The 27,099-nt window shown below is 40.5% G+C and overlaps 1 protein-coding gene across 4 annotated transcripts in view; it reads left to right on the forward strand.

Annotated features, from left to right (window-relative positions):
- Positions 1 to 4,014: 4,014 nt before the first annotated feature.
- The window catches only part of pax7a (paired box 7a), a 45,343-nt gene continuing 22,258 nt past the window's right edge, over positions 4,015 to 27,099 (forward strand). The window contains exons 1-5 of one of the 4 annotated variants that reach the window (XM_020622681.1): positions 4,015 to 4,555; positions 5,849 to 6,084; positions 6,708 to 6,849; positions 7,176 to 7,304; positions 25,650 to 25,849. In XM_020622681.1, coding sequence (XP_020478337.1) covers positions 4,471 to 4,555; positions 5,849 to 6,084; positions 6,708 to 6,849; positions 7,176 to 7,304; positions 25,650 to 25,849 — 792 coding nt within the window. In that variant the 5' untranslated portion in view covers positions 4,015 to 4,470. Of the gene's footprint in view, positions 4,556 to 5,848; positions 6,085 to 6,704; positions 6,850 to 7,175; positions 7,305 to 25,649; positions 25,850 to 27,099 lie in introns of all 4 variants that reach the window. The other 3 variants (XM_020622930.1, XM_020622768.1, XM_020622850.1) reach the window with 3 other exon arrangements.

Below are 27,099 nucleotides of genomic sequence, written 5' to 3' on the forward strand. Positions count from 1 at the left end.
GGAGAGATGAAAGTATTTAATAAATAAAAAAACCTGACAAAAAAATGAAAATATTTTGTCCAACAGTTTTTTTTTGTCCTCACTCTTGATCCCTTGGATTAATCGGTTCCCAGCCTCTACGACAAACCATACGACACTAAAGGACCATTTCAAAAACAGTTTGCAGTGCTGACATGGTTCTACATGTTGGGTTTTTATGACTATATGAAACCAGTTCCTCTTATTCTTTCCATACTTTTCAAGCTTTGCCATTGCCTGACTTTATTATGCAGTACCTCTGTGTTTTCTATACTGTACATACTGTATAGAAAACACAGAGCCAGTTATTTGTGGAGGCTGAACAGGCAGGGAGTTCAGGCAAGGTTCACACATACAGTTAACTTGTTCCAAATGAATATGAAGAATTCCTGCATCCTTGCACTCTTTATTAAGCAAGCGTCATCACCTTGTCAGCCCCTACATGCCTGTTCAGAGCTCCTCCCTGAGCCACACATAATGAGATGACTATCTCAGATCAGCTTTCTTTAATTTAAGATACAACACAAAGTAAGCTTTTCACCAGTGTCCTCCTAAAAGCACATTTTATATGCTCTCTCTCTCTCTATCATGATAAAATAATTCCCATAAGGTAGTGATTACATATTTGGATAACTCGGAGCAGATGTGAAAATGTCTCAGCAAGTTAACAAGACTGTGGTAGAAGTGTAGACCTTGTCGCTACTGCAGCAGCCCGCCGCAGCATCCAGTAAACAGTCTCCAGAGTGCTGAGCCTGGCAGGCGAGGTCAGCTATGAATAGATGTGTGATGGTGGTAAAAATGGTCAGTAGTTCACTATTTTTGGGGCTTCATGCACTGAGCAACTTCCTCCTTTTTTTCTTTCTTTAAGTGGCCATAGTGACCACTGTTTTGTTATATGCAGACAGATTTTGCATGCAATACTTTGAAAGGAAACAGAACTGAGGCCCGCCATCATGAGAGTGAAGCAGCATGTGATTCATATATGGTTCAACCACTCCAGTGCAGATGTAGGGTTGTTTTTTTTCCAACATCTGCCTTCTTGTCAACAAAGCTAGAACTTGCCTTGAGCATTCAGCATATGCCCACAAAATGGAAAAAAACTCTAGGAAACAATCAAATTAGATTTATGAATTTCTTTCACTTTTGCAGTTCAGGCCAGGAAGGATCAGAAAACAGCAGAGGATGAAGTATTTGTCTGAATGTTTAATGTGTTTGAGGTATGTATAGGATCCAAACTCTGCATGTTTAACTCTGGTGTTTTATCTATTTTACTGGCTTTTTCTTTTTGATTACGGTGCAAGAAAGATAACAAGCATATTCCTTTATTCTTATATGAACAGGGCAGAACAGAGGTTTTTCAGCTTTGACAGATATTTTTCAACATGGGAAACTGGCTGTTGCTACATCTGTTGTACTGCAGAAATGAAAAACTGCATAATCTAATTCACTAAAGACAAACAGTGATTTGTGATCGGATTCAACACTCCACCCTCACCTACTGAAAGATAAAACAGCTGTTCAAATTTAAACAAAAATAATGTTTACATGCGCTTAATGCCTGTACTTCTCGCCTTTGTTCAGCTCATAGAAAGATAAAGCCTAAATTGGCGATGCCGTTCATCAAAGGTGTTTTTTCTTTTGTGATCCTCTGTATGAATAGCTAAACATTGTGTATGGAGAAAATACATGTAGATAGGAGAAGGAAAAAAAGTGTTCACCTACAAGCAAAAAGGAACTTTGGTAATTGGCATAACACAAATAATGAGAGGCTATGTGGGAGAAGTGTTTGAAGAGCAAACCCTGATCAAGATAAGATTGGAGACAGTATCATGGGAGAGAGGAAGTGTTTTTCTGTCTGCTGCATCTGAAAGGAAACTTAAGAAGCAGAGTTTCTTATATGACTAGATGAGCCAGACGCAGAGCCGAGCCCTGCAGAAATAAGCAGGATAAATGCAGTTTAAGGTGTGACGAGGAAGAGTGTGACTCAGATGCCAGTTGTGGCCAGATGATGCAGACGCATAATGCATTCATACAAACGTTCGGGTCTAAAGATATTGTTGTTTGGAGCATCATAAAGCTCACAGACAGGTGCCAATGAGCCCTTTCAAACTTAAATCAACCAATGGAAAAAGTGAAGTAGTAGTCGCCCACTAGTGGACATGACACCGCCATCTCTATAACAACTTCTTACCTCTAAAAAACACTTGAAGTCAACTGTTTTTGCTACATTCACTCAGTTTTTAGTCACCAGTTTTACTTTATAAACTAGTTAATAAACTGTTTTTTAAAAACTTTAAATAAGGAGGCTGAATGCGCCTCTAATCCCTGGATTACTGTAAATTTAACCAGGCATTATGGTTTTAAATGAATCCTGTCTGGCCTCTGAAAATATCTTTAAATATGTCATTTACAGCAAGAACATTTTTATAAAAATTGTATTATCCCTGTAGAGATCTTGAAATGCCTAAAACAAACCGTAGTAGACATTTCAGGTGAAACCAGCTGTGTCTATGTTTGCAACAATATTCCAAACTGAACCAAATTAAACTTAAAGTGATGATATGTAAGTAACTATAACCTGTTTTCTTTTCGGTGTAATTTTCAGCAGCTGCATGACAAATACCAGGCTGATAATGAAGAGGACAACAGAGGCCAGACCTGGTGGTGGTGAACCAGTGATATTTGCGGGGATACGGGATTATTAGGTTGATTGTGATTTCAAAAACACATACCTAGTGTAGGATCAGAGGGAGAGAAACCGAGAAGTGTAATATTTGTAAAAGAATGTGCTTTCCATAAGAGACTTTTGCTATTGTTTGGATTTCACATGATTGATGCTTGACTTAATCCAGTGCTCTTTGCGCCTTCCCAGGAGGGTGACGCGGTCTCTTTGTGCTTCATGTCCCATGTGAAGCAAACCAAAGCGGGCGAGTGAGGGTCAGAGCTATTCGGCAGGGTACCAGATCCTTCCCACCGGCACATCTGCATGTGAAATCGCCATTTCACCCCTCCACACTCCCTAATTGTTGCTAAAATTATTTGTGAAATTGCCTTCCACCAGGAGTGTTTTCCACGGCAATTGTCACACAATTTTTTATGCACGGTGGGCCCACAGAGTTGACACATGCACCTCTTCTTTTCTGCCATATTTGCTCTTTTTATTGGACTTTAATAGTTGCGCATTATTTTTCAGCAATTACCTTTAAGCAGTTGCTTTTGTGCGTAGTTCGGGGCAAGACATCACTTGTCATCAATAACGGGTCGGTCCAAATGTTGTAATTACCACAAAAGCTATAGGAGCGATTTAGATGTTCATGCTGCGCACATTTACTTAATTGAAAGGTTAACAAGCCAAAAGCATCTTATAGTCTAACCTTCGCTATACAGAGCTGCTGTAGAGCAGCTTTGTCCATTCAGAAGCCACATCATAAATTCCTCACTCACTTATTGTGGGGCCTGATTTGTTTTATTCACCGGAGCGCTGCGTGCGCACTGGTGCGCAGGGACCAGTGACTCTGAATATGGAGGAAAACCAGATGATTTTTAGTCAATAAATCTAGATCTTTTTTTTCAAATTTTATATTTTAATCTAAAGTCAATTGTTTGCCTAATAAATTATTGCAACAATTTGCGTTTATGTTATTTAACGAAATCATTTCCGTTTTAAATTTGAGGTTTAGTTCTTGCAGTTTATAGGCTGTAACTAGGTATTAGTTTTAATTTCTTGAGTTTCTTCTGATCAGTGAAAGACGGACAGAAAGAAAGGTATTTCATCATTTTAAAAACGTTATGATTCCACAGGTTTGAACAGCTGAAAATCACTGATGCACACACGTTTTGAAAAGACGGGCTTTAGAATAACATTTAGTTCTTATAACGTGTTGAAATGGGTTTGGTGTGTGCGGTCTTATGAAGGATTCAGCAGTGAATTAAAAGTGGAATGTGTGGCTCTGATTGGTCGCTCGGCTCCTGGCTAAACCCACTCTTTTTCATCCATAAAAGAAAAGGCAGGGAGCCTATGGGAGCGCTCGACTGTCTCCTCCTACGACACGCACGAAAGTTGGCCACTTAAACTACTTCCAGCCAGCCAGCAGACATTACACTGAAACTACAGCAAGGGAAAATAACAACAGCGGTTTTTCCCCAACCCAAACACACAGCTTTAAGTGCAGCTCCTCCATTTTGCAGAGTTCCCTGTTTTAAGGGATTTTTACAAAATCGTCGTCTTTGTCTGTTTCTTTTTGTATTTTGGCACATTGCTCGCACCAGAGGAGAGCATCGTTTTTAATTTCATTCCGGTGAAAGAAAGGCTTGTCCAGTTTCTCCCTGGGACTGGGATTTGACAGCAGATTTTTGAGCATTTTCAAGACATTCCGGTTTTTGACTTGGACTTTGTGAGAGTAGCAGACTCGTGCAGAATCCGGTTTTGGCGTTTGTACGAGTAGCTGTAGGATGGCTACTTTACCAGGAACAGTGCCTCGGATGGTGCGCCCTGCGCCAGGCCAGAACTATCCTCGGACCGGCTTCCCTCTGGAAGGTGAGAAACATGACAAGATGGGTTTGATGTTTGAACTGTTGTGACAAACCTCATCAGGACTCCAGTCTGACAGCGTGTAGCTGGAGAGAGACCACAGTTTGTTACCGGCCACACGGTGGGTGGAGAAACACGACCCCCACTCGGCGACGATTCAAGTTTAGAACCGGAAACAAAACTGAGTCTGAATTTGATTCAAAAATGATAATATCCGAAAAGTCGTTCCTTGAAAATCAGTCCTCATCTCTTTAGAAATGACCTTCCTCTCGTGTGTTTGCTTTCAGTTTGAGGTTATGATATTTTCTATGAATTTGTGTTCAGTCTGAATTTATCTGGAATTAAGTTTTGCTTATTTGAAGCCGACAGATTCACTCCCAGTTATTCCTGCACAGTACCTACAGAAAATATTTGTATTAATGACTATTTTATTTCAAAATTTGTTTTGCTGATTTGACTTAAAATTACTGAGCTATGCCATTAGTAATAATACTAGCCCTAGAAATTGTTTTAAGAATATCCTTCATACTAGAATTAAGCCAATCCAGCAGCAGACTTCATAATAATTTAGATGACACAATAACAATTACTGGCCTAAATTTTAAGGAGATTTTTTTTTTTTTTTTACTGGTTCAGGTTTGATTGTCGCACAGAAATCAGTCTAATTGGTAATTTTTTCATCGATGCCCACCACACCACGCTCAAGTCTTCTGAACATATGGGCGGAAAAAAGATCACTTTGTATTTGCATGCATTTATGGAAACAGTTTTCCCCATTACACCCAGTTCGTGCTCAAGTGCTCTGGACTGAAATGTACAAAAACCACGTAGCTCGCAAGTTACTCCAGCTCCGGGATTTGTTCAAGTGTTCTGCTGCTGGAAATGGCAATAATACACACAGAAAAGAGATGGCTCAAAGGATCACATCAATATTTGTACAGCATGACTAGGAATAATCAAGGTGGGAAGTGTCGCCCTCTTTGGTGTCTCTTGAATGTGAAATTGGATTCTAAAGTGGCCTCGGATGTTTCTTGACAGCCACAGTGACGCTGGATGAATTTGGCACGACGCTTTTTTTTTTTAATGTATAATATGATAATGTGCATAAACTGCGTCTCATTAAAAGCCCGTAGCACAATAAACATGTCACACATTGCCTACAACTGTAGCTTCATCTGCCTTGATATGATCATTTTAAAGCTTTAGAAAACAGGATGCTGTGTTTTTGTTGTTTGTTTCGTTGGTTTTTTTTTTTTTTTGTTTGTTTGTTTTGAGACTTTATTGTTTGTTGTGGCGCAGTATCCACCCCTCTGGGCCAGGGTAGGGTGAACCAGCTTGGCGGTGTGTTCATCAATGGGAGGCCCCTGCCAAATCACATCCGGCACAAGATAGTGGAGATGGCTCACCACGGCATCCGACCCTGCGTAATCTCGCGACAACTGCGAGTTTCTCATGGTTGTGTCTCCAAGATCCTGTGCAGGTACCAAGAGACCGGATCGATCCGTCCGGGAGCCATAGGAGGCAGCAAGCCCAGGGTGAGTGGGGATCCGTGCACGGGCCTGTGGGTCACTGTAGCATGAGGGACAGGCGTCACGAAGTGCATGACTCTGAGGTTATCATAGCAGCCTAATGGAGTGTAAATAAATTAATTTAAAAAACAAAAGTTCGACATCCTCTGTTTGAAAGTCTTTGGATGAGTGAAATAATAATATTGATAATAACTCTAGCTGCAACATCCTGGATGATAAAAATCATGAAAAAGTTTACTTTAAAATGACGCCAGTTCATAGAATATTCGTTTTTACAGGGTGTATGGTGTTCAGCAGTGATAGATGATAACTAAAGTACTAAAATATTTACGGGCATAGGCTTATTTTGTCCTTTTTATGATGGTATATTTGTTATCCCATGTTTTCATACATGAGGCCACATTATTGCTGGTGTCAAATATTTAGTTTAAAGTGCCTCATTAATAGCTGGCCTGTTTTGGTTTCTTATATTGAGTGTTAATAGGTTTTTCCCGTGACAAATTATACACTATTTAGTTTTTTATATATTGCTTTGCAGCCTGTCATATAACAGGATAATATCCTCTCAATTAAAACTCCGTTTTCTCCTGTTTTTTCTTCACATCAACACAAATTCCAACTTAAAGCAGGTGGCAACTCCTGACGTGGAAAAGCGAATCGAGGAGTACAAGAGAGAAAACCCGGGAATGTTCAGCTGGGAGATCCGGGACAAGCTGCTGAAGGACGGGGTGTGCGACAGAAGCACAGTTCCTTCAGGTGAGGCTTCATCTGGTAAGCTGCACTTTTTTTTTCTTATTACGAGCGAACACTGCAGCATCACTTCTGAATGAGCATCACTTTGAAGCCCCAGTTACTGATAATAAAACGGTTTTGTGCCTTTTATGCGCAGTAGTGGGAAACTGTTGCTTTATAATATATAATGTAATGTTGCTCCTTTAATGTAGAATTTTATTATAACTCTTATCTCACTGCAGCTGCTTCATGTCAAACCTTTCCTGTGCTATTTGTTTTTGTGTGGTGCATGTTTCATTGGATTCTTGTGGTTCTTTTATGGGTTTTAGGGCTAATCACTCATTTACCTTTTTTGTTGCCATTAGTGAGCTCCATCAGCCGCGTGTTGAGGGCCCGATTTGGCAAAAAAGATGACGAGGATGACTGTGATAAGAAGGATGAAGATGGAGAAAAGAAAACAAAGCATAGCATCGATGGCATCCTCGGTGATAAATGTAAGTTAACAGCAAAAACTATGGCCCTTTGTACATGTCTGAAATTATTATTATTATTTAGAGTAGATTGCAGTCTTCTAAATAGGAAACAGATCTTTTTAAATACACTTCCTACTTTAAGCCCTCTTGGGAAATTGTCCCACATCTGAGCTGCAGCTGAACGTAGAGAATTTATTCCTGCTTTTACCTCCGAGTCAGCAGTTGTTCATTCACTCAATTATTTATGAGAGTCTTGGCAGAAGGTATTTAACTGCAGAAAATTAATTCGTGTAGCGAATTCCTCCTCATTCATTCACTCATTTAACGACCTCTAAACGACAGCTGACAGTTGACCCATTTCACAATCGATGTCAGTTCGCCGACATTTCACCACTTGTCAGTTAAAGTGAAAATCAATGTTCATAATGTGACTTGCTCTGTTAGCAATATGCGGCGAGGAGTGGGAGATGAAGCTCTGCAGGTCTTCACCGTCAGGGTTTATCAGTAGTGTTTACACATTTTTAATAACACTGTTGTGTGCTTTGCATATTTTATATATTTAACATCTGGAATATCAGCAGGTTCTAATAGTTACACGTGTAAGATAACGTTAAAATGCACTAAATTAGTGAGAATTTAAAAAAAAAATCCATTAGCAGGAAAAATCTTCACATTTGACAAGACACACTCGCGATTTTATTGTCATATTAGTAGTTTAATTCTTCACTGGTTTTATTTGCCATGCGGCGTGAAAGGTGCACAGTGGTGAACGGTGGCCCCTTCAGATGATCACGTCTGTGTGAATGGGGTTTAGATAAGAGTCCACAAAAACCCCATTTTCTCCTTCAGATAAAAAGACACTGCCAAAAAATTTTTCAAACTTGAAGATCTTGAACTTCACGAGCAAAACCTCCCCTTTATTGACGCTTTTCTAAAGTGAGGGGTTTGAGGTACAAAAGCAAATCCTAGAAAGCCAGGCAGCTAAAAGGAGGGTATGGGCCCGTCCATTCTCATTCAAAAATCGGGTAAAAGAGAGAGAAAACTTTGGACAAAGGGCGAGGAGAAACATAAAAGGAGATGAATTATTCAGTACGCCCCGCTGGTAGATAGTTTTGTAATTTTATATAATGGCCTGTTGGAGAAGAATCGGTTGATAGCGTGAAAACGGTCTCTTCTTCTGTCACACCACGCATTAATATTATGAAAAAATGCCACCATTTTGTTGCAAATATCTCCAGTGCCTATATATATGGTTTGTATAGGCCGCTGCATTTCTATTTTGTTTTGTTTTGTTTTGCTGTCTGGCCGTTATGCACAGCTCAGACGCGCAAAAACCGGGGCAGGTTCGCTGGATAATGTGATAATTCGATATACAAAGTGTAAACTACATTCCCACTGCGTCATTGTTCATTTTGTATTGTTGGTACAGTAGTCCTGCTTCTATTTTTACTTAGTGCTGCTTGTGCTTTAAACTGGGACTGAATTACGCTGCTGTAAAAAAGAGACGCATCCTCTGCGTAATGTCGTACAGACTACCGGCATCCGGATGGAGTTTAATAATGTTAATACTTATTAGAGTGAGCGCTGGAAACCACGGTGGCTGAATAGGTGACTGTGTTCGTGCCGGGTGTAATAGCTCGCAGGCATGGTAAGAAATGTATTTATCCCCAATCAGCCCCACACTCTCCGAGTTTGAAGCACAGCCCTTATGTGGAGAGGGATTTTAAAGCAGATTAAATAGAGCCTTTTATTTCTTTTCACTTTCATCTCAGAGCGGAGCTCACAGTGGCTCGCCCTGGGCAAAACATTCATGAGATGATTTTTTTTTTTTTCGTTTACTTATCCCGATTTTAAGACGTTATTTATTTATCAGTTTGTTTATTAGCTCTGTGTATTTGATTTGCTCATCACGGATTTATCCCTGCTCTAATCTAGCTTTATTAAACAGCTATTTAAAGTGCTAACCATAATACAATTTTGTATATTTTATTTTGCTGCATGGAGTCTGAGGGTTATTTCTCAGAAGGATGTAGTGGAAAATAAACGGACCAAATCGCAGTGTGTGCAACGAAAAGAGCTCCGTTTTTTCACCCTGCTATTAGTCTTAAAAAAAAGATAACGGTGCTGCCTGGTGGTCACCGAGCAGAGACCCTGGTCCACCCACTGTTCTCTTTGTGCTGAAGCAGGATTCCCATCATTTTCGTGTACTTCTGTTTAATTCTCTCAAATGTTTAATTACGCGCAAGAAATGGGGGAAAGGTTGCCCCACGCATGTGCAGACCTAGCCTTTTGTTTTGCGCGGCACCGGTCAGAGAGAAAAGGTGAACCAGCTGTCTGGCGTCCATCTGCCACACTGATGCATCCAACCTGACTGTCAGAGGAGGTGCAGACAGGCGATGGACACTTCAGCAAATCGCGGGATTACCTGAGGTCCTCAATTAAACAGATGCCAGGTGGGATTATTCCCGTGCATCAAGGAGGGAAAGTGACAGAGCAGCGGAGAGCTGTGGGGAAGTCAGGCGACCTAAAGATCCAGGTTAGGACTAGCGAAGATGAGGCTGCTGTTATCTTCAGTGAAATGTCATTTGGAATGCAGCGAGTAGGAGGCGGAAACTGGGACCCACCCTTTCTTTCAAACATATTTGGAGAATATAATTGTGGCGTTTCCATGTCTTTTTACGTCACAAGACAACCAATTACGCAAAACAGCCTTTTTTTAGGTTCCAGGTACAGACATGTCCCGCAGAAATAAATAAAGACAAATCGAACAGTTTCTGCTTAACGATACACTCGGCCTACGGTGATGAAAAGTGTGAAAAGCTTACCCCACACACATGCGCGCACTCACGCACGGACACACACGCTTTCTAAGTGTATGGTAATATAATGTAGCTATATTTCGGGTCTAAAGCCGTGCTGAATGAGAAGGACAGGGGAATGAAGTGAGGGACCACTTCAAACAAATCCATCTGGAACAGTGTGTGAGAGAGACTCGGTGAAAGTATGGGCAAGTTATTTAGCTATTAATAACGTTTCTTCCTCAGGCATTGAGAGTGACTTCATCTGCACTTTCTCGCAGCTATTTGGCTGGGTGGAAATTGAGGGAGACCCAAATGTTGGGCAGAGATAACATACCCATCATAGCCCAGATCCCGCGCTGTGCTTCACTGCATTAAACTCGGATTAACCTCCCCTGTCCCCGCAGCCTCCCAAGCCACATTTCACTGGAATTTACACCGGTAGGGCTACATCTCTTATAAAGAGGTTTGAAAGACAGGACGTGATTAATAATAATAATAATAATAATGCCATCGAATTAATAACGATGTTAATTAAAATACAAGCTGGCACCTGCTGAAACAAAATGTCTATTTTCACGTTGATACCTTGGACAAAGCTGCTGGCTGTAACTCCTAAACAGTACACCACTGATTTTTTTTTTAAATAAGTATTGAACAAACTGTTTTAGTTTTCAAGAGTTCATTTGACACTCCTACAATTTACAGTAAACGTTTTCTTTGTGTTTGTTGCTCAGACGTTGTTGGTTTGGCAGGTGACCGTCATGAACAGTGACATGTTTGGGGTTAATGATGATCTTATAGTCTTTAAAAATCCTATTATAATAAAAGTTCATATTAATAAGCATAAATAAGCGAAATAAAGCCATGTAGTCTTTGGTAAGGTTAATTTTGTTAAGGCTAGTAGTGAGCAGGCAAAAGAAATGTATATATATTTAAAAATGACATTTTGGAATGTAGGTGTTTCCATCAAATTATTTGGGTGATATTTTTATTCAGTATATCACCTACATGTCTTTTATTCAGATAATAATAATAATAATAATAACTGCTGTATTTCACCGGCTTCTCAGTCCATGGGATTAAAATGGTGTGACCCGTTTCAATCTTAATTTAAATAATGAGCTAAAACCTTTTGGACTGTGTTCAGTTATCGAACTGTTCTTTTCCTCCTTTCATTTATTTGTTCTGGTTGCCACAACACTAAAGTATCCCTCCAAAACTGTTCCTTCTGAGTGTAGCATTTCCAGCAGACCCTTTATAATTTAAAACCTAGTAGCCTATTGTTTTTTTAATTCACAAATAATGTCGTGATTTGCTGTTAATGACATAGGCTAATGTAATAATGATGGCAAGAGCTACTACTAGTGTAACAAATGAGCCAGTTTGGTTCCATCAGGGTTAATATGAGCAAACCGTGCAACATAATAACATGAAATCCATCAGTTTTGAGGAGGGCAGTTTAAGCTTGTAGGCCTACCAAACTGGAGAGACATTTCAGTCTAAGGAGCTTTATGTGTCCACAGCATTAGGCTAAATAAAAAAAAATGGAGTAGGTTTAAATTCATTCTGTGCTGGCATTTGACTTTGATCACATCAGAAATATTCATGGACGCACAAACACTGGCTCTGCCGCCATTATCCAGGCTGACAGCGATACCTCTCAGGGCTGTCTATTAATTAAAGTGGCGCTTACCATGTGGGACGACTCCCTATCTGGCCACAAAAAAATGGCTTTTCCAACTCTTGTGGGGCTCTTGAAAGGGGGCGATTTTTCCTCTCCAGCTTCTTGTGGGAAATTTAAAAGTGTACAGAGGAAGACATGGGGATTTCTAGCTCATTTATAAAGACGACTTTATAATCCTTTCCTGCTTAATAACCTAAAAGGATTCAATTTCTCCCCTCATTTATGGGGTTATGATCACACATTGTTGGGCACAGATAGTAGCATTGCAAGGTTAACATTTCCTGTTGGAAAAATCTCAGAATCTAAGCTGTAGGCTCAGGTGTCCTTTGTTTAGTTTGCAAAGTTCCCCACAAATGCTGATAGCCCCCTTTTTAGATGATGCTGCTATATTAACGTGGTAACAACGAAGAAGCGAGGAAGTTGATAAGATGCCACCGAGCATTTTAAAATGATATGATATTTAATTATAGCATATAATTTCACCATCGAGAATTAAATTCAGCAAGCTTAGGCAGACTGAGGATTGAATGTCTGGTTGGGGGTCTTAAACCATACGGGACAAATTAAAGAGGAAGCGTTGCCCTCCAGGTATCCTGTCACAACAGTAGGGTGCTTCAACGCGTCTCTCATTTCGGTCTGTGTTTTATTCCGCCAATTTTCACTATGGGGCTCCGGGATGCTGAGCCGTGCCTGCAGGGCTGTGCTCCAAAAATAAATAGAAAATCTCAATTTTTCATCTTTTTCTTTCTTTCCTCAAGTTCGACTTCTCTCCCTCTCTCTAACACACACACACACACATACACACAGTCTTCACGTGTGCATCACACATTCATGTCAACAGGTGGGGGTATTAGAAACAAAATTGTGTAGACCTGCTGAAATGTGTGCCTTCATTTGTTTCACAGCCGATTCCTTTGATTTAGCGTTTTTAAAATTTCAGGTTTCCAATCATTCTATAGCCAAATCGTTTAAGTTAATGTATCTAATGGTATCTGAGCTAAGGAGTGGAGTTTGTTGAAATGTGGGTTTTTTTTAGAAGATGCTCTTTTTCCAGTGCTGTCAGGACTATTCTACGAAACGTGTATTTTTATTGCCCTATATTATTCAGACCACATAGGTCGTTGTACAGTACATGCAGAGCCTATACTACAGTAAGTCTGTTACCATGTAAATGTTTTGTACATGCTATAGGCCATTATTTTCTATTTTAATGTAGAGTAAACTGCAGCCTCGTAGGCAGGAAGCAGATCTTTGAAATACACTTCCTACTTTAAGTCCTCTTGGGAAACTGTACAAAATCCGAGGAGCAGCAGATCTTGGTAGTCCTAGTAGTAGTATCATGTTGGTAGCCTACCGACACCGCCTCAGACGTTTACATTGCCACTTTAGGCATCTAATATATTGCCCAAATTGCCAGAGCTTTGTTAGCAGTAATGTTTAATTGGCTGGAAGAAGATGAATGAGGCTGACAGGAATCAGCTGTCCAGAGATTCCCCTGTGAGTCTGACTCGGAAATCATAACCTGACCAGCTTTTCCTCCTCTCAAACCAGCTCGTTGAACTTGTCACATCTAATTAGGGTGTTAAAACGCACCGAGTGCATCGGTGGGAAACAGTAGGTGGTTGGTCCGGGGCAGCCAATAAAGCCCCTTTGGGTCAGATGGTGGAGGGGTGCGCTGGGGCGAGGGGACGAGAAGCGTGGTTGGACGGTTATGTTATTGAATTGGATCGCTGCAGGCTTTTATTTCTAAGAAGGCCCCTTTTTCCGCTATTACTTCAATTATGGCCATCCAGCGGGCTAAACAGGCTGGCCTGCATGGACTGTAGCCTTGTTTTAATTAAGTATGAAATTAATTAGATCAGACATCTATTAAAGACTTTTAACTTTGGATTTTTTTTTCCTCCACAGAGTTTAAAGGTATAACAGTGGATTAATGGCTTATAGCCAAAATGCATTTAATTTCATCCCATCATCTCTGTGCTGCCTGTTTAAATATGAAACTGATATTCTCACCTTATTTTGTTCAGATTTTCATCTTCAAGGGTCATTTATTTTCTAGATATTCAAACATTTTACATTTTATTTTTCTCATCAAAATATAAAAAACAAGATCATTCATCTATATATGCACACATTTTAATTTTGTGACCAATTTTAACTCGTGTTAGTTAGAGTAATGTGAAAACAGTAGTGTCTTCAGTTCCCATCTTAAGAGGCCACATTTTCTTTTTTATTGAATACTTTTTTTTCTTGTATTGGTACAAAAAAAGCCCTGTGATGTCTGACAGCCTACTCTCTCCATTGTTAGACGAACAGCCACTAGAAAAGGACGAGAGAAAGAGGAGGGAGGAGAAAAGATCCTTCTGTTATTTTCTGTTTTGAGACTTGCTGCATAGACTATTCAGGCAAGTTGATGAACTCCTCCAAAAAGTTTATTAAGGGGCTGAAAACAATAAGAACTAAAGCCTTTGGGTGCCTGGGCAGACAGTTTATAAACTAGCTGCTATTGTGCCTCAAAGGCAGATGCATGAATACTTTTGAATGGGGGCCTTCAAACTGACACGATCAGGCTGGACAGCAGCAGTTTTAAAGGGAGACAGGGTGCTTCTGCTGCACCTCAGATCTCTGCCTTTTTGCATTAATGTACATCTGCGTGGGGGGTGGGAGGGCACTGGCCGTCATGGCCACGCTGGTTTTCCCTCGGGCTTTATTTGTGTGTTTAAAAAAAAACATAAAAGGAGACGTATATGTTTGGTAAATGAACATCTTATTGCTGAAGAATTATAACGTAGAATGACAGCATGTAGAATTGGAGTTTGCTTCATTTGAATGTTTATTTATTCTCAGAGAAGATGGGTCATTTTCAGAAAGTCTGTCCTATAAATCTTCATGAAATCAGACGGTTTAATGCTCCACATCATATTCTTTCTTCCTGTTAATGCTATATTTTGAGTGTGGAAATTGCACAAGCTGTTAAGTGGAGACCAAGTGCAGAGTGTGACAACTGGTCTTTCTTGTTAATGTTGAATTTCAAACAAAAAAAGATTTCAAATATTCCTGATCATTTATGCACCCAAAGCATGGCAGAGATCTTTTGTCAACGATATGGATCTACTGTCGATTTTTTTTTCTTTATTTTGAATGGGGCCCAGTGGTCAAGAAGATACATTATTCCCTTCCTTTTCAGTAAACAATAGACTGTCACTCTTTATTCCTTTTCCTCTGTCCCTCCCTCTCCAGCTTTTTCTTTTAGTCCTCTCACTCTCTGGCTCTGTGCCTCACAACATCAGAGGGAGTCCAGTGATTTGTGACCCCAGCAACCCACACTTAATCTCACTAAAGAGAGGGAGCATCCAGTTTGCAGCTTGGCGGGCCCCAAATAGACCGGGCCTGCTGTGGCAGGTGTCAACATTAGCAAACAATTGGTCCCCGGTCCCATGCCCCATACCCCAGGGTGACACTGAACCAAAACTATGTGAGACGAACTGAAAGGAGCCACATAATAGGGAATGTGGAGGGGAGGAGAGGAGGGGGAGGACAAGGGAGAGATTACACTCTCAGACAGCTATTAGCAGGGATGAGGCTTTTCTAAACAAACAAACAAAAAAGACGATCAATACTGTGTTAGTTTAGCAAGTGGAGTCATCATTGTGGCTCCGGAGTATTTATTCTCTGCTCCATTGTTTTCCTTCACTTCTTAAACGTCTGTGGGCCGTATTGGCAATCCAATTTAGTTCAGAGGGGGTCCCTGGGAGGCCTGTTTCTTCCCGAGCAGTTGTGTGTTTGTTCTTGCGGTGGGCAGTTCATTCACAGATTTAGTGGCGTAATGAGTCCTGATTGGTGAGTATTATCTCTGATACTGGATGCTGACTGGGCTGTCCAGAGGGAAAGCCACACTCAGGGCTGACAGAGCTCTGCTGACCCCTGTGGGATTGCAGTCCCCCCCACTTTATTAGACAGGAGTGTGCAAGCAAAGAGAGCAGAGGAAATGGGAAGGGAATGAGTTGACACGTGGATTGTTGCTGCTCTTGAGTGGGTATGTGTCTTGACAAGAGGGCCAATGTTTTTTTTTAAAGGCCATTTATTTATCTCTCACTGCTGATTCCAAGCCATGCCACGAGGAGAGACAAGTGTTCTCAAGAGGGGAGATAAGTTTCAAAGGTTTTAATGGAAAAGCCTGTAGTATTTGTTACTGGACAGAAATCTCATTTAATTGCTTTGAGATGTCCTCTTGTCTTTACTCTGACCTCCTGAGAAAAACCATAAACAACCAGTTAAATTCAGGCAACTTTCACTAAAATAAACCTCCGGCTACAGCTGCTGCACCCACATCATTAGAGCAGCTGCCCTCATTTTAGAAAGTAAATGTTAGTGCCATTAACTGCAGACAACGGTGCCCGTTGTCAGGAAGCTCCAGTACCAATGCAAACAAGCAATGCTTCTGAGTATGGCTGGCATTACAGGCCATCAGACTCATCAGGCTGTACTGTATATTTCTCCAACAGTTGTCCTCATGAAGACTGAGGATAAAAAGTGAGAGTAATTTTGGCTTCAAGCAGTATTTCCCTTAAGTTAGTGTATCTACCAAACAACCCACACGTTGTCACTGGTTGATGGATAGCGTAGGTCAGGATGTAGTTGCCTGTTTATTTAAGCCAAAAATTTAGAATCAGAGGGGAAAAAAAATACCTCATCGCCGGCCAAACCGACTGGACGCTTCTTTGTGTTTGTGTAAAATTTAACTCGGTGAGAGTTTTTACTCACTGCTTTCGTCAGTATCACACTAATTCCTTACAACAGGCTTACACTGTAATAGGTATTGAATATTTTGGGAATATTAATGGTGCTGCTGATTGATTAGCATTTAATTGGTAAAACTGGTCGGCTTAAAATTACTATGATGTAATTTAGTCTTTCAGTTCTTCCATTACACTCATCTGTTTTATTTAAATGTCTGCAGTAATTTCCAGTACATTTTCTTATTATTATGGCTGGGGCTCTCTGGGTTCAGGATAGGCTATACTGTATAGTCTATTTGAACGTCCTGCCTGTCTGAGACAATCTTGGGAAAATTTTAAGTTGACAGTATGATAACAAGTGAGTCCTTTGGCAGCCATAGATCTTTGTCTTGGTGATTAAGCCATTGTTATTCTGCCAAACAATAAAACTGAAAGACCACAGAAAAGAGTGTACAGTGCATCAGGACATCTCAAGCTTTATTATGTCCGTGTTAAATTATGCAATGGATGAGCAGGTCAGAGCCACATCATTTTTTGAAAGAAATGTAGTTTCCTCCGATTCGCCTTGCCAACTAGGGCTGTCAGACTCTGACAGCTGGCACAGATCAGGACAGTGTGTTGCATTATGACCATCCACTGGTTACCACGGAGCTGCATTAGCAGAGACAAAAAGCATTTCTGGCTAATTTTATTACAATGCAGAAATAGCCCACATAATGTGCAACAGTAATTACGTTTAGCACAGTGCACCCGTGCTCTCCCTCAGTTATGAATGAAAAACATTGACCATGGTCTGCTAGTTTAAAAATCACCATTAGCCTATGCTACTTAGGGCCAGAACATTTCACATTTTATGCTCTTGATCTGCTTCACCACTGAAATATTCATTTGTTTTAATTGTGACCGTTTTTTTTTCTCATAACTACAAAGACAATAAACATGTTCCTTGAGTGTTGCAAATCAGAAATGTGTTTTTTCCCACCAATTTAAAATGTGAAAGCGGTTGTCCAAACAGTGGGGTGGAGCTCCTGTCCTAGCCTACAAAATAAAAACTTCAACTTGTTGTCCCCTATTTTCAACTAATGGGCTTATTTCTGCATCATCAGTCATTCTCTCCTTGGGGAATATGTAGTCTCAGTATAAAAAGCTTTGCTACTGTGCTATATTACAACCCCTCAATATGGAGGGATCGCACAAATTAATGCCAAGCACTGTGATGCTTTGCTGTAGCCAGAAAAAAAAACTCTTTACCAGAAATATTCATGACATTTTTTCAATATAAAGGGACTGTTTATTTACAATCCGCTGAAGGTCAGTAGGCCTTAATATAGTGTAGTATAATAGTATTTTTGAAAATATATTAATTGATGTGATTTTACAGAGTACATGGAAAACAATGGTGAATTTTTCTGAGTTTTCAAAAATAACCATATTGTCTTTATTTTTCCAGTTAGGGAAAATAAGGGGACGTCAAAATCTACCGGAATGAAGTAATGTTCAAGCAAATAAATCAGCAGCAAAAAAACAAAACAAAACACTGTAGTGCAAATACATTCAAAATTTAGAGGTCACCTTTTTTCACTTTTTATTATGACATTCAAGCAGTTCAAGTCCAGTCAGTAGCTTTAAAATGGTACAAAGCTAAGAAGTAAACTACCAGAGGTAAAACAAGCAAATAAAAGTCACCAAAAACTAAAAATATGTGTAAATTTTATGTATAGCAGGCCTTCGACTTTTCTGCAGCAGTGGAAAATTGATGCAATTCCTGTCAATGTTCCAACTTTTGTTTATTACTTACAACATCAGCTTCTCTCTGTACAATGACAAGACAGCGTTACTTCACCCTCTGCAGCATTATTAGCAAAAAGGAAATTAACAAAGGAAGTCAGACCTTTTCAGGGTCTCACACTGTAGCAAGATAACGAGTCAAGAAAACACCTCCAGGCTGTGCAGAACACGAGAACAAGAAGCTGTTAGAACAAATGTTACAAGTGTGTTGACTTACATCACAAACAACCACAAAAATGACCCCAAACCTTTGATTGGTGGTGTAAATAGTGTGAGATACCAACCTCACTTTTATTGCCCATTAATTTAGCTTTTCCACATTTTTTTTATTAAACTTTCCACCATTCTTCAGAGCTCTTCTTTCCATCCTTGTGTCCTTTATATCACTCAAACCTTTCCACAATATTTGCTGCCCAACCTGCTGCCCAGAAAATTAGGAAACTTCCCTTGGGCACATAAAAATATCCGCTGTGCATTCCTATACTGTGCCCAGTAATCTCTCCTTGGCTTTGTTGAGAAAATGATTTGTTCCTCCAGGAGACCTCAGCTCACAGCCCTGAGACATTACTGTTTGATTTCCTGCATAGGTTTTTAGAGCTTTTTGCTGGGGGACCGTGGCTCTGGCTCCAGTGCCATTTGGCAGAGACCCCCATGGGCTCCTTTTTACTTTCTTGTGCTCTCTGTTAATTTCATTACTTTCGCTATGACCTCAATTATCAAAAGCTCTAGCTCAGGCGGTGACATTCTGCTTGACAGAAGAAGAAGAAGAAGCCTGGTGTAAAGCTCAGTCTTAGTGGGGAAGTGAGAGGTGGCAACAGCCTTCCTAACAAGTTCACATTTTAGTTCCTCTGAAGTCTTTATGGGCCCGTGTGGCTCTTTAGGATCATCTGTAATCTTTGTTCGAGAAACTGCAACAGTAGAAAAGGACATGTAAAGTTGGCAAGGAAATTTATCGATGCTTGTGAAATGTAAGATTCATAAATGATTTCTGATATTTTTGAAATTTCTGAGGTTCGTTTTCCCAAACATCTACATCAAAGAAGTCTATCAAAACAAGAATTTATGATTTAAAAATGAAACATTACTCTGGAGAATAATAATGCTTACCATGTGGAAACAGACTTTATCTTGGGGTCAGAAGCAAACAATCATATTGTCACAATATCCTAGTTTTCGTCAGTAGTATATTAAAGCAAAAGAATCCCACCCTTCGAGCCCTTCAAGCTTTCACACTCAGGCAGCACAGAGGCATGGGGAGTCAATATGTCAGCGTTTATGGATGCCCTGTGGAGTTGCACAGGGCTGTCAGGCCCCTATTCATGCTCTAATGGCCCCCTGAGGAGCTTGTCTCTCCGGGCTGAAAAGGCTGGGAGGCCCAGTGGACACCCTGTTGTTGAAGGTGAGCGTGCGCTCTCATGGACGCGCCGCGCCTTCATCCATATGACAAGAGCTATAAAAGAACATCGCTCTTGCTGCTTCTCCCTCTCTGTGTTCCCTGCTTTCTGTTGTGTCCCCCCTCCTCTCTCTCCCACTTTCTCCCCACCTCAGACTGAGAAAAAGGGGGCTAATTGTTTGTTGTGAGAGCCAAAGATTATATAGCCTCCCATCTTTCTTCATTCCTTGCCTTTTTCTCCTCTTTTCCAAGCCACTCTCCTTTTCTAAAGAATGTAATTTTGTCCAAGAGACAAGGGAAGAAAACTATTGCAATTTTCCTGAGGAATGTTGATGTCAAAGAGTCTAAAACTCTGACAGAAGCAGTGAAAGGTTGAGTGTTTGGAAGCAAAGGCAGCCTCTTCTTGTTTCATCAAGTAGTTGTTTGAGTCTGTTTTTAAAAGCTACATCTCATGCTGGAAAAACATGTCTAAATGGAGTTGTTGCACAACTGTTAGAGCTCCCGTTCACTTCCTCTTTTATTTCTCACTTGTCCTGTCACAGCATTTTGGGACAAGTGCCCTCAGCCAACAGCTATAACCTGGTAATTGACATGATAGGCATAAGACAAAGCCGAATCTAATGACATCTGTCCATAAAGGTGAGTTGAAGATGATTTTATTTTAGATAGGTGGATTTTTTTAATATCCTGATGTATAGTTACACATTTCATTCAGATTCAATTTCAGCTAAATGTCAAATTACGGCCCAGAGAAGGTCACGGACAATCTGAGGAAATTGATGATTGGTGTGTCGCCAAAACGAGTTAACTTGGCAGTTATGAAGCTAACTTGATTTTGTTTTAATTGCAGTCTTTTTTTTTAAATCAGTTTGTTAAATTAATCAGAATATGTTCATCTGAAATATATGAATAACTTCCATCCATGCTGAGGCTGTGTTCACTTTCAGAGTTTTGTTTTTGTTTTTCACTAGCAGGGAGATAACTACAGGAAAAGATTATTCGTAGAGAATTTGTCTTTAAACCATTCTGGTTATCTCTGTCGTCTATCTTGTATTCACATAAGGTTCCTATATCAGATACATCCTTCAGTAAATGCCTTGAATCACATGTCTCCTTTAACTTGGCAATCCCTTTGGGATGAACAGGCAAGTGCATTAAGCAGGGATGCTGCACCATTCTCAGAAAAATGCAAATTGGGAAGTTGTTAGCTATTTGATGTTGCTGCACGATCCACCCCCCACCCCCAAAACATCCCTCCACTCCAGTGTTGGTGGCTGAATCGCATGCAGTCCCATGGACTAGCAGGGCTGTTTATATGCAGGCCTGGAGCAGCAAAGACAGCACAGAGACAGATGCATGTCAGAGATAGCAGATCCCATCTCAGGCAGATGCCTCTTATCACAGGCCTGTTTGCATAATTAGGCCTTTTGATATTCACCCCCTCTGACTGACAAAAAGTATAATTGCAGTATCAACTACGACAAAAGGTAGGCACAAAATAAACAAGTCAACATAAATAGGGAGAAAAGATGTGGTGTTATTTTTGTCCTGTGGGAAAAAAGAGGGAGGAAAAAACACAATTTTTAACTAAATCTGCTGTCAGTCACAGTCAACTGGTGTGACTCGGTGCTCACAGGCTGGTCCTGTGAATGCCTGCAAAACATGGAGCGTGAGGCCTGATTGTAATTATGCTGGAACTAATATGCTTTTCAAAATGAGCCATTATGAGCTAATGCTGCACTGCCAAAGCCCTGTCTGTTTTTGTCCCTGTGTCTTGGGTAGTTTGCAAAGGTATGGTTGATATTGAGGCCATGGTTTATTGATATCAGAGCCAGCCTGACTAGGATGAGCACTACTTTGCTCACAGCGAATTAGAGATGAGGTATAAAACACCTGACACCTGCGCTGCTGCAAAAGAGCATGATTTTTCTAAGGATATTCCAAGGATACTTTGATTTTTGTTAAGCTATTGGTACACTTTGATGCAAAGATAAATATTTTGTATTTCATTTATGTAAAGCTTTAGTTTTTTTGTCTTGTTATACTTCACATAACAGTATGGGCATGAAAAGGGAAAAGGCACAAATGAATATTTCCTCAGAGCATACAACAGGTTTTTCTTTATGCTGGTGCAGGAATGGCTTGTGATGGCTTACTTTAAGGCCATCATTGTTTTTCATTCAAAACTGCTTCACAGGTAGGTATTGCTTGTCCTGACTTAGTGTTTTCAGAATCAGGGTAGACATTTATTGCTGTTGTTTAGTGTCATAAATCTGTATCCTCACAAATCACTTGGTTAATTGCTGGTATTGAGTGGACAGCTGTCTGTTTAATCAGCATTACCTCCACGTCTCAAGGGTAAAAGTGGAGGACTGGAGGAGTCCGAGGGGTCGGACAGAGAAGAGGAGGGCTGGAGGAGATGATGGGGAGGGGGCTGATGTGAGGAAGCAGGGTGATGAGGATCCCATCTGCCTATAGTCTGAGGAGTCTGTCTACGAGGTCAGCAGTGGAGCATCAAGGGAGAGAACAGGCTTTAAACCTCTCTGCAGCCTTGAAACTATTAACTAGCAGCTCAAGTCCTTTAACAGCAAGAACTCTGTTTTATCTAAAAGCTCAACATCATTATAGTCACACCGGGGTCTAGGGTCCTCTTTGTTTTTAGGGTTCATTTGTGCAATAGTATGGATTCACCAAAATTAATTTAGTCTGGTTATCAGTTAACTGTTTAATTGATGCAAACATATTAATTGTATTGCATGTTGATATTTAATTTAAATGCCTGCATTTTTTGCAGCAATTTCCGAAATATCTCCTTAAACAGTATTTAATATCTTATCTGTCCCAAGTTGTAAACTTCTTTGAGTATGTAGTAGTGTGCACACAAAAACCTTGGATTTTTGAGTGTGCTGGATGCACAGTATTTTCCCATGATTTAATGCACAAAGGAGATGGAGGAAAGGGACAGCTGAAAATCTCTTGAATGTTGATGAAACAGCTCCAAAATGCCCCCAAAAGCAAAAAAAAGTTACATTACTGTCTCTTTGTGAGGTTGAATTGACAGGTAAATTATAAAGTTGACTGCAAAGGTATAATTCCTTATTAATATGAAACATTTAAGTATGTTGACTTACCTGCATAGTATAATAATTAATCTATAGATTATACTATATACATGCAGCATGTACTATGGATTTGGAAAAAAAAACTATGTGTTGGCAGATATTAGCATCAGCCCTTTTAAAGGTGATCACAGTTATATCAAAGGTCAGTGACTGATCGTTTTCAAATCCTGTATTGAAACCAAATCTTTCATAAACAATGAGATTCATTACAATTTAGGTTAGGGCAGCTTTTACATAAACAATACCCAGTGTTATTTTTAACCTTAATCATGCACTTACCTAGACAAAGCAATGTGTAAACCTCATTAATTCCTATTTTTAATGGGTGCAGTTTTAAATCAATATCAGAGCAAAACCTCAGAGGGCCCCCTGAAGGAGAGTACACGGCAGTAATCATGCCCACTGGATGCCACATAATTAGACTCTAATTGGGCGATAAGTAATGAGACAAGGCATGAGTGGTTTATCAATATCCCATGAACCGCTGAATGGAAATTACCGCACTCATATTATACAAAGGTCTAATCAGAGTGTACCTATTTGTGCCGAGCAGACCATTAAGGAATTGACCCCGACAGCCCTGCAGGGATTTTGTCTGCTTAGACGTGTATTGACTGTTAATGCTGATGTGTGTGAAGGTAAAAAAGACGTGAAATTTAGATTTTAGATTTAGATTTCAAAGTTTTTCCCCCCTGAAAATAAACTAAAAGTGATTGTTTTCTGTCTTTATACCTGGTGGCGTGTCCTGACATATTCGGACTAGTTTGATGCACTAGTTCTTTACTGTAACAACACTAAATGTTTACCAGAAATGAGTGTCCAGCTCTATCTTACATTTTCACTGTGAGCATCCATGCATTTTTTGATACTTTCTTTTCTGTTCACCAAATGTAGATGAGTCTTACATCCAAACCCACTCCCAGTTGGCCCCATGCAGCTTGTGCCATTTCCAATTTTTCCTTACTCATTACAGACAAGGCAGTTGACCTTCTGCATCTGGTTTATGTATGAGAGCAGATGTGTTGGCTCTGCAGGACTTAATGGAGAGCAGCAGTACAACCTAGTGTCTGTCTAGGGTTGTCTGCCATTAGCCTGGCAGCATGCTCAATGTGATGCAGACTGTCAGTTTTTCTTGCAAAATAAAGTTTGTGGAAGCGCCTCAAAGAAAGGGAGGAAAAGTCAATAATCTGAGAAGAAGACTTTGGTGTCTTTCTCAGAGCCCCTTGAGTATGAGTCTACTCTGGCCCCCACGTCTCCCTGTAGGACACAGAGGTGACTTTGGAAATTGATCTGCACACTGCTGGGCTGGTCTCAAGTGTTGTCATGGCGAGTTACCGGGCAAATGGATATACGCATCCTCATGAAAACCAACAAAGGGATATGTAGTGTATGTACATATTCAACTTTGTATGTTCAAGGGTGTTCTGCAGCAGAGCGAGCCTGTTCTGCAAGAATCAATCTTTATTAAAAAGGATAAGACTGAAGAATTGGTTTAATGAATGCGGCCTCATGTCCTGCGGTCACATGTAATCCACAGAGAATCATTGAGCATGAGCTCAGGGGGACAAAAAATCTTCGTAGAAGACTCATGGAGTGGTCTGTAATGATAGTTTCCATATAATCCCATAATTCCTTGTTTAATTAAACTATGGAGCTGGCCTTGAGATTCCGCCAGCTCTGTTGCTCTTTTGTTCTCACAGTTGTTATTTGAAGGCTACGTTTGAGTATTCTTTTGTCCACTTATGTTTGAAAGATTGGACTGGAGAGAGCTATAAACAAAGACCAGAGCTACACAACAATGAATAAGACAGCAGGAACTCACTCAGGTGAGACATTCAGGAGATCATTATAGTTTCCATTTGCCGTTGAAAAGCAAAGGGCCTCTGTCAGAAGTAGAAATCTCTTCATACACTGTCTTCTTCAGTATCTGCCTTTATTTTCCCGCTCCCACACTTTCTGGACTGTGCATGATGCAATCCAACTAGGCCTCAGGCAACACTGGCACATCACGCTGCCTTGTCAATGTCTCAATGAGGAAATTATGAAAATATGAATTTTATGACAAGAAATGAAAAGGGCCATGTAGTTTGAATAGACATGCAGAGGAGGTAAAAATGATGCAATTTTCTAAATTCAGTTATAATGGTAATGTGCAATGGTAATGTGTATTTGCTGTCAAAAAAATTTTTGTCGGCCTGGATTGTGCAGCTTTGTGCTGTATCTATATTCCTCAAGCAAAAATTCATCTTAGCTGAATGTTTAAAAAGTAATGTAAAATATGTTCCAATTCATTTAATGGCAGCAGATGGAAACACTTGGGACTGAATGGCTTTGGTGTGATATTGTGTTCTATTTTATGCACTTTGGCTGCACTTTGTATGAGCAGTGTGCACTGGGCCAATGAGAAAGAAAAGCAGGGTGAAGAGCAGCAAGGTGGCCTGTGCAGATTAACCCCTCTACCCACCAACACCCCCGCTCCCCTTCAACCCTCTGCCTTCACAGCCTCTGGGGCCCCTCTCAGAGGCAGGATTGTATATCAGGGCCTCTTCTATATTAAATAAATATCCACAGATTAAGATAATATTCTCCCAGTTGTATATTGAGAGAGGAGTAGCTGTTATTTGAATCCCCCATGTTGCCAGTCCTTCTCTCCTGAGCAACAAAAGAGGCTCCAAAATGTAAATAATGCCATAAAAGTTATTGTGTTATCAGTTCCAGCTCACATTTGATGCAATTTTCAACAACACCCCCTCAGTTAACTCTCACAAGAGACTCCTTAACTTGTTTTCATTCCATGATCACACACAGATGGCCCACTCTCCTTGTCTTCTCACCTCAGGTAACCGCACAGATGATGGTTCAGATGTAGATTCGGAGCCCGACTTGCCCCTGAAGAGGAAGCAGAGGCGTAGTCGCACCACCTTCACTGCTGAGCAGCTGGAGGAGCTAGAGAAGGCTTTTGAAAGGACACATTACCCAGACATCTACACCAGAGAGGAGCTGGCTCAGAGGACGAAACTCACAGAGGCCAGAGTACAGGTCAGACATTCAATACTAGCATCTGCATTGTTTTCTAAGGTGAGACTGCATCGAAACACTTCACTGTAGTTGTACCTTGCCATGCAGAAGGTTTTTGCTTCTTCGTTTGTCCATGTTTTGAGACAGTTCATCCCTTATTGCACAATGACAGGATTTGACACTCCCAGAACACACTCTCAACAGCTTTTACTGGAACTCTTTTTTTTTTGGTAGAAAGTAGCTCCAATTGAAATGGTTCTCACTGAGATCTGTGGATTTACCAGAGTAACCAGGACACTGATTTGGAAAAGCACATTGCTAATTTAGTTTTTCTGTCTTTCAGTGCTGTGAGCACCAAAAAGAAAATTGGTTTTACCTCCACGGTATTTCAGAGTTCAGAGGAAGCAGAAATATCTCAAAACCTGATCAAATCTGTCTGCATGACTAGATACCACTACAGATGTAAGTGAGGGGAAATAATAGTTTCTTTGTTTTTTGGGTGCGCAAAACACACATGCAATTGGACTTTAGCTATGCTAATTGTAAAAACTCCACCTGTCAACAACAGTGTGTTGTAATAGCTCAGTCTTGATAGTCACTGAGACAAACGTCTGTCTTCTTCTGCAGCATGCAGTCTGTTGTATAGAATCCCATGTACTGCATAGGCCTGGCAGGGCGCTGCACTCCATGAACAGCGAATACTATTAGTCCCACTCCCCTAAAAGGCACAAAACACCTGCCTGGATTCACATTCACTTATTAAAAGTGTGCCTTGTTTTGCTCGTGTAAATGATATATTCATCTGTCAAGTAGATGTCCATTTTACCATTTTGCCTGGTGCATGTAAGGGAGTTTCCTGCTTACCATTAGCCTTCATGTTTGGGTCTTTTGACAGTGATAACTCCCCATCTTCACACCTCAGACCCTGGATCCTCTCTAACAGCCTGGGTGCCCTGTGGCTCTATGTAAGATTGAGGGAAGATATGTACAGTAGAGTTATAGCAGCAGCTGTTCTTCCAAAGACTGAGAGAGTAAGAAAAAAACAGAGAGGGAAGAAAGAGAACGCATTCCTGATGGATTTCTCATTTCGGCCTTTGGCCAGAATCTCATCCCATCACTTTCAAGCGTGCCGCTGCTTGTAAAACCCTCCACATATCACATAGTGCTCCTCATCCTCTCTAGGGACCCTATGCCCCGACAACAACATTAATCAATCCGCCGCTAGTAAAAAAAAAAAAAAAAAAAGGCGGGGGGCCCCCCCCCCCCTTACA

The sequence above is a fragment of the Monopterus albus genome, unplaced genomic scaffold (assembly GCF_001952655.1).
Source record: "Monopterus albus unplaced genomic scaffold, M_albus_1.0 scaffold1.1, whole genome shotgun sequence".
Classification (NCBI taxonomy): domain Eukaryota; kingdom Metazoa; phylum Chordata; class Actinopteri; order Synbranchiformes; family Synbranchidae; genus Monopterus; species Monopterus albus.